The 8,424-nt window shown below is 45.6% G+C and overlaps 1 protein-coding gene across 1 annotated transcript in view; it reads left to right on the forward strand.

The window, feature by feature from the left end:
- The window catches only part of LOC118782500 (retinal dehydrogenase 2-like), a 22,119-nt gene extending 13,955 nt beyond the window's left edge, over positions 1-8,164 (forward strand). The window contains 6 exon segments of the mRNA XM_036535892.1: positions 3,590-3,692; positions 4,523-4,707; positions 5,130-5,294; positions 5,883-6,040; positions 6,372-6,446; positions 7,197-8,164. Coding sequence (XP_036391785.1) covers positions 3,590-3,692; positions 4,523-4,707; positions 5,130-5,294; positions 5,883-6,040; positions 6,372-6,446; positions 7,197-7,269 — 759 coding nt within the window. The 3' untranslated portion in view covers positions 7,270-8,164.
- Positions 8,165-8,424: the final 260 nt, after the last annotated feature.

The raw sequence follows: 8,424 nt of genomic DNA on the forward strand, positions 1-8,424 counted from the left end.
AAACAGTTGGCCATTACTGTCTACTACTGCAAAAGGCAGAGGTGAGCAGCGTGCCTTCATAAGGACAGAGTCCTCAGAGATGAGAGCGGAATATTCCCCTGCTCCTGTTTAATTTGTGGGGGAAAGTTTCTAATCAAACAGAGGAATCCTGGGAGAGGCACAGGTGGCCACTTGCAGACTAAAAACACGCAACTGCACGGAACTAACAGCACGGCATTTTTGCCACTGGTTCCATAGCACTGTGGGATGGACTGACACGTTCAGATGTGGTCTGCTGTTTTCTGTGTCTGTTCATGCCGCCTTTTACTGCACATACATGCCTTTGGTTTGTACGTTAGCTAGCATGACAGTGCCTGTAAAATTACTTAATATTATCCCTAAGTGTTATTACTGAATGTCGTGCCCCTCCTCGTTTCCCTCCACTGGTTACCAGTTGTGACCGCTCGTGACCGGTTGTGACCAGTTGTGGCTGGTTGTGACCGGTTGTGACCGGTTGTGATCGGTTGTGAGTAAAATACAAATCTCTGCTCTTAGCCTGTTGGACAGTAAGAGGAACTGCACCCTATTACCTTCAACCCTTTATCGAACCCGTTACACTCATGCTAGACCGCTCCGCTCCTCAACCCCAGGTTGCTTTGCCATCCGTCTCAGTTGTGTCTGTTCTCCACTCTGGCCCCCCAGTGATGGAATGAGCTCCCCGTAACAGTCAGAACTGCCAAATCACAAAATGTTGTCAATTCTAATTTGCCTCTGCTGCAGACGCGGAAAACTCAATCGCTCTCTAAACTTTCATTTCTTGAACACATTCTGCTAATTCATCAGAATTCCTCTTGCACCTGCTATGGCCCTCAACAGAATGTGGCATGTTCTGTACTGGCTCCTACTACCAGACTGTGACACTTATGAGTTAATATCAGCTCTACTCTTAGCCTAACCTTCTTGCACTATGGCAGGTCGCTCTGGATAAGAGCATCTGCAAAATGACTAAATGTAAATGTAAAATGTTGTGTATGGTGGACGTGAATGACTGTCCCATTACTGCTTAATGAGTGTCTAGACACAAACCAACTGTGCTTTACCTGCTAGAAATTGCTGTGTGCATCTGTCTCGATTCTGAAATGAAAAAAAAAAAAACCCTTCATTTTTACAGAGTAAATGGAAACTCTGTCAACAGTCGGGGGGCATACCAAGTTAGGCACCGACTACAGCACCTGGAGTTATAGTGGTTGAAATCTACTAGTCGGCCTTGCTGTCCAAACGTTTACTTTGGCCCTTTGCGTAGCCCGTGATTGGCTTTATGCTAATTCTGTCTGGCAGGAACGTGACTCGTCTGTGACACATGAATCAGTGACTGAAGTTCTCGCATACCCTTTTTGTAAATCGGCCTGATTTTTTCCCCCACAAGTTTTCAGCTAGCAGCTGGTGCATTTTGTGTGCATCTGCAGCCCAGTGGGGGCACCGATCTTGCGGTGTTTAGGGTGGATTTTGAGCGGTGGTGCTGTTGCTGGCTGCTGCAGCCGGGGGTTGTGTTTATTCTCAGTGTTGGAGAGGCGGGGAAGCGGGGAGGCGAGGCCTGTAGCAGCACAAACTGTTTTTGTGAGGTGCTCTGCGAGGAAGACCAACGTGCTTGCAAACGTAATAGATTGCTGTCGCTGATAAGGGACAAACAGCAACACGGTATCCAAAGCAAACACTCGGGATGTGCAATGCTGCTCGAACGACTGTTTGGAAAGAAGTGAACTTTTTTTTTTTTTCTCTTCCACACAAGGCTTTCGGTTGTAGGTATCTTGCGGCCAAACAGTTTTTCATTCAGAGCTAGAGACACGAAGGGATTGTGGTCACTGTTCTTTACGAATTCAAAAATGTGCTCATTCATTTGGGGTTAAATATTGTAACTGTGACAAAGACTTGTTTATTTTTTCTCATTAGGATGGGTTGTTTAAAAGTTTATAAGCATCACCAGTGTGGGAGTGTCAATCTTTGGAGGGCCCGCTGAAGGGGCATGGCCTTCAGACAGGTTGTCCGGCATTTACCGGACCTCTTATAAGTGTTTATACATTGCATTGCAAATACATGAGGCTGAAAGGAGCCAACGCGGGAGCCGTTTGAACAGAACGCTGATGTCACAAAGGGGTGGCTCAACGATCACCCTCATGCTACGCAGCAAACGCAACACCCCTCTCTTGTTTCCGCTAATAAAAGTGATCGGAGGGGATTTCCTTAAGAGAAAAATGACCTTTTTCTCTTTGGCTCTGCTGGCCGCTTGCGGTCCTGTAATCTGGAGTCAGTTAGAAACTCACGCAGCGAAAGTATGCAAATACACAGACGGTGAGTCACGTTAGCCTCGCGGCGTTCGCGGGGGCGGAAGGGGAAAAGCACACAGCCGACGGGGTGTCTTTCAGGAGCACGCGATAAGTGGTTTAGGTGGGCCCTGAGGGAAAGTGGACCCTGGGTGTGAGTCAGGGGTGGCCAGCGTACTTTCCTGTATATGTGACATGAGCACAGCCTCTGACCTCAGCATTACTCAACTGGACGCCAGTTGGGACACCCAGACAACAGCCACGGACACGGATTTTTAAAGGGGGTGGGGGTGGCGAGGGATAGCTTGTGCCAGACAAATTTTGGCTGGCCCAACAGCTGCTCTATCACTTGTCCTGGTTTCCTCCACGGCTTTTTTCCCTTCTCATTTCCTCAGTGAGGGATCTGTGCTGCCTCATGTTATTGTGACAGACAGGCGTTACCGCATGTTTCTCGTGAGGAGTGATGCTGCTCTCCTTCCCCTGCGATGAATGGGAAAGATCCTTATTTTCCCAACCTCCACCCTCTAAATCATCTCAGATCCCCTCTCTTTCTCAGACAACACAGACACAGAATCTCTGGGTCTCAATCGCTGTTGGTAAGACATGTAAAGGTGTACAAAGGGTTAATTATGAGCGTTATTTTGTGCCGTGTTAGCTGCATTTCTCATGGGGCACGTACAGTACCTGCATGAATTTAAGAGCACCCTGACCCAAGGTGACAACCCCCTCACACAATTCAGGATAATGTTATGATTAATGTTGATGACGTTTTCAGACACACCATATAAATAGCAATGATACGCTGTGCTTGGAGATCTCGAAAGCAAGCAAATGTGTAAGGAGTGATGGAAGCATTGAGATTCAGTCACTGGCATTGAGATTCAGTCACTGTGACTGAATCTCGATGACTGTGCATTGAGATTCAGTCACAGTCACTTTCGCTGCAAACTGAAGACCCACCTCTTCAGGCTGCACTGTGGTTTTGGTCCTGATTTCCTGATTAAATGAGAGATTCTTTTGGTGTAGAAGGATCACAGTCTTTCTTTACATATTACAAATATTGTATACTGTAGATACTTTGGATTGTGTGTTGCCATTGGCCAATTTCAGAAAGCCTGCTTGGGCTGCTTCTTGTGTGTGTGTGTGTGTGTGAGTGTGTGTCTTTGTGCGTGTGCCAATTGACCTGCTGGATTATTTTATGATGGCCCTCTGCCTCAGAACTGGCTGCAGGACTTTCACTGAAGGTTTGCATCTCTGTGACAGAAAACACAACTCTGTTTTCTTCCCAGGTTGGAAAGCTGATCCAGGAAGCCGCTGGTAGGAGCAACTTGAAGAGAGTGACACTGGAGCTGGGAGGGAAGAATCCCAACATCATTTTTGCAGATGCTGATTGTACGTTTTCAGACTGTAATGCCGTGTGCATTGAATACTCTAATACTATATTACAATATATACTTGTTCAATTCCATTCCTTTCCCCAAAAGCTGAAAGTGGAGATGCATGTTGGGGCTTTTAATGGTCTTGTTTTCACAAAATCTCTCCACAAAGTACTACCCCTCTGATCTCAATGTTAGCACATTTTTGGAGGAAGCACCCAGTACCTGTACCCAGTGAATGGGTTCCACATACATGTAGATGCTAAGTGGCTCTCCAGCCTTCAGTAGCCGAGCTATCAAATGCTTTCAGCAGCTCTGAGCCAGGCTTTGCAAAGCCCGTTAATCAGATAAGTGTCACCTTCCCCCGCTGTCTGCATCAGACGAGGTCCTTAAATCGAGGTCCTTAATTAACCTTAATTAACCTTAATTAACCCCGTCACGTCGGTGGAGAGGTTCATGTCTCAAGTGTCCGATATCAAATGCCCATAGAATAAAGTAAAGACAAGGACTGTAAAAAGAGAGGACATTAGTGATGTAAATATTTGCATGCGCCATACTGTATGGTATCACCTCTGCTCTGTGTGCATGTGAGAAGTTCCATGTGTCATTACATGTGTGTTTACATGTACTGTGTCCACGTGTTTTAAGTACATCATTTAAAATGAAGAGTTACTGTGCAGTACATCACATCTAGCGGTAGTTGAAATATTAATTTCCATGGTTGAAATGATATTTCACCCTCTCAAAAAAATGTTTCATATTTCAAATGATATTTTTATATCAGTGGTTGAGTAAGCAGACCTGTGTAGTAAAGATCGTTTTCTTCCTCATCATCCTCTTCCTCAGTGGATGTGGCGGTGGAGCAGGCCCACCAGGGCGTGTTCTTCAACAACGGGCAGTGCTGCACCTCGGGGTCACGGCTGTATGTGGAGGAGCCCATCTACGACGAGTTTGTGTGCCGGAGTGTGGAGAGAGCTAAGAGGAGGGTAGTGGGGAGCCCTTTTGACCCCACCACTGAGCAGGGCCCGCAGGTAAAGACCCCATGTTGAAAAAAAAGAAAACGTGAGAAAATATTTAAGAAGAATTTCATGAAAATATTAAGGAAGTTCCTAATGACAGTTGGAAGACTATCCAAAGAGCATACAACACCGAGGGAGGACCTAAGATATTTCTGAATTCCAGGTGGTCCTCTTCCTTAGTTACCTATGGGATGGTCACGTGCAGATTTTCAGCTCGATTCAGCAGGCAGTGAAGTTCCAAACCACAGAGGAAGCTCATGACCACAGGCGTGTTCTCCAATGACATCAACAAGGCTGTGTCCATACTCACACACAACAAATTTGTTGAACTAACTCTCTCTCCCTGTCTCCCTCTCTCTCCATGACCCCCTCCCACCTCATACACGCACACCCACACCCACACCCACACTCATACACACACACACTGATCCCAGATCAGTCAGGAGCAGCAGAGCCGCGTTCTGGAGCTCATCCACAGTGGGATTAGCGAGGGGGCGCGGCTGGAGTGTGGAGGCAAAGCCCTGGGGCTGAAGGGGTTCTTCATCGAGCCCACCGTCTTCTCAAACGTCACCGACGACATGCGCATCGCCAAGGAGGAGGTAACCGCCCAGCCGCCCCGGGGGCCTGGCTCCAACCACACACATACCAACAACCGGAACATCTCTGTGTTTTATTTCCATTCATATTCATTTGAAGTGTTTGATTTAGATAAATGGTAGCTACAATTTTGGGGCTGTTTTAGATATCTGTTCCTGTTTGAAATGGCATGAGTATCTGTTTTAGCGTACTAACTTTTGGGCAGAAGGGATTCCAAAGAAATTCTGAAAGATTGTCTGCAGAAAATAAAAACAGCGCAAGTTGTGTAACAAGTCATTTTTATTGACACACATTTTAACTTTTAAGTTTGTTTTGCAGCATTAATGTGACTTTATAATACTGGTGTTCTAGTCCAACCAGTAACTGACAGCAGACCTGCAGCTGCGAGTACTAAAATATTATGCAGATAAAGCAGAAGCTGATTTAGGGTCATTGATTTTAAGTCAAAATGTATGCGCAGCCAAGCTCTTAAATCTTTCCAAAGAGCACACACCTTAAAATGAAACATATCGAGGACCTACTAAGCTACTTCTAAATTCCAATTGTTTCCCCATGGTGCAACGGTTCATATGTGATTTGGTTGCTGGCAGATTTTCGGCCCGGTTCAGCAGATTATGAAGTTCCAAACCATAGAGGAAGTCATCGAGCGAGCCAACAGCTCGGACTACGGCCTGACCGCGGGCGTGTTCACCAATGATATCAACAAGGCCATGACCGTGTCCACGGCCATGCAGGCTGGCACGGTTTGGTAAGGAACGTTTACAGCATCCGACGGGTGCTGTCAGCTCGGTACACAACATGCCACATGCTTCTCAGCTTGTTAAATTTAGCCTGAGGATCAGCACTGTGAATGTTTCTTCACCGTGCGATCTCCTCTCCACAAAAAAAAAAAAAGTGAGACTTGAGCCCGTGGTTACACAGATCCAAATAGTTTGTATTGGAGCCCTTTGTTTTTGCCAGTGTAAACGTCTCATCCCGTGACAGGAATACTCTGATAGCACTGCTGGAAGAAGGAATGAGAGGAGCAAATGTCAGGGAACAGCCTTAGAGTGACAGCGTGTGTTTTGTGTACTCTACAGGATAAACTGTTTTAATGCCCTGGGCTCGCAGTGTCCGTTTGGAGGATTCAAAATGTCTGGAAACGGGCGAGAAATGTAAGTACGCCGCCGTGGTGTCTGGCCTGGAGCGGGAGTGGTAATAACTGGCTATAAAATGGTAATAAATCTGGAATAAAATGGAGTATGATCACCTTGGCAGGTAGGGGGTCTGGGTGAAGAGTTTAGACATCAACATGCAATAGCTGTCAAAATGTCGAAATGGTCAGCATCTTCCTGATTTTATTAATTTGTCACTGAACAGGTATATGTAATTAGAACCTGAAAGTAATTTTGTTTACTTGGAACCATAGATGAATGAACCTTAGGGAAAGTATTGGACCAAGAACACACTCCATAAATGGCATCCAACCGTTTTACCTGGCTTTTTCTTCTCCCAGAACCACCCAGGTGTCTTTTTGGAAAGATTCTTTTCACTTGCTTTTTTTAAATCCACACAGATGTATGCAGTCTGACTTATCTTTCACTAAATACTGTCTACGCTCTGAAGGAAGAATGTAACTGAACGGTTTGCAGGACACTTGCTCTCAGTCACTATCACCACTGACCACTTCCTGTAAAAATCTTTTTAAAACAACATAAATCTGTGCTTGCGTGTATGTACACGCACGTGTGTACGTGTGTGTGTCTGTGTGTGTGTGTGTGTTTGTGTGTGCGTGTGTATGTGTGTGCGCACGTGTGTGTGTGTGTGTGTATGTGCATGTGTGTGTGTGCATGTGTATGTGCGTGTGTGTGTGCGTGTGTATGTGTATGTGTGTGTGTGTGTGTGTGTGTGTGTGTATTTTTCAGGGGTGAGTATGGCTTGAGGGAGTACTCAGAGATCAAGACAGTCACGATGAAGGTGCTGGAGAAGAACTCGTAGTGGGGTGCACCATGAACAGAGGACTGTGCCACAGTGGGAACCCCGATTTCTGCCCTTCTCCACCCGTTATACTGCAGCACCCAGACTGGCGATGGAGGTCATTCTAATGACCCCAGCCCTCTGCAGTGTACACCGGCTGCTGAAACACCTCACCCATGCCACTGCCCCCTACTGGTAACTTACGTTAACGCAGGGAGAGGGAATGGGTGTGGGAGAGAGGGTGTTTCAAAGGTATACTGAGTGTAAACCTTGCCCTCGATGTGATTCTTACCACCAGCGTGAAGTAAACATTGTGAAAAAGCAAATTGATTTTATTACCTAGAAATCCAACAATCACAAGCAGCACAGATGGAAAAAGAATGAAGTTTTTGTTTATGCCTTTTGGATGTCCCACAAAAGCACTTACAGTGGAGTGACCTTAACTACTCTGAAGTAACTGAAAGCGCAACAAATAAACTGCAGCTGGCTAACTTAACAAAGATGAACCCCCGAGCCTCAGCATGGGTGTCAGTAGAATGGCTCCTTCACAAGCCTGGGTTTCGATTGGTTAGCTAGCCAGCAAGCTGTAAACTGTTAATGGAGAAAACTTTTTACAGCGGCTGGTTGATTAGATTGCTTGCTGCTCTGAATGAGGGGAATGTGAGACTCTGGGACTTTGAATGAAGACATTTTTACATGTTAAATTTCACACAATATTTTAGTTGATATAGTGCACTGCGGCCATGCAAGACTGTTTGAGTAGTCTCTTAAGTGTCTGGGTATTGTGAATTTGAGTCTTTGTGTCTTTTTATGAAAATATTGTGACATAGACTGTAGTGAGATTTGTGGCAAGGTAGTATCTGGCTAACTGAAAAAATACTTTCACAGGCAAACAGACGTTCTCGTAAAGCTTTTCAGTGTAGCTTCAAACTTGTATAATGATGGGTATATCTAGCTAGCTGCAGTATTGTGTCTGATAGCTCACTATCGTGTTTTTTTTTGTCAGTTAGCTCACTTTTTACAGTCAGTTGGCAACAGTCCTTCTCAGTCTTTGTCAGTTAGCTCACTTTTTACAGTCAGTTGGCAACAGTCCTTCTCAGTCTTTGTCAGTTTTTTCAGTCTTGTAGCTTGTTTTAACTTTCTCTACCTGTGAACTGCAACATGTAGGGCTTGCCC

This window comes from Megalops cyprinoides, chromosome 8 (assembly GCF_013368585.1).
Source record: "Megalops cyprinoides isolate fMegCyp1 chromosome 8, fMegCyp1.pri, whole genome shotgun sequence".
Taxonomy (NCBI): domain Eukaryota; kingdom Metazoa; phylum Chordata; class Actinopteri; order Elopiformes; family Megalopidae; genus Megalops; species Megalops cyprinoides.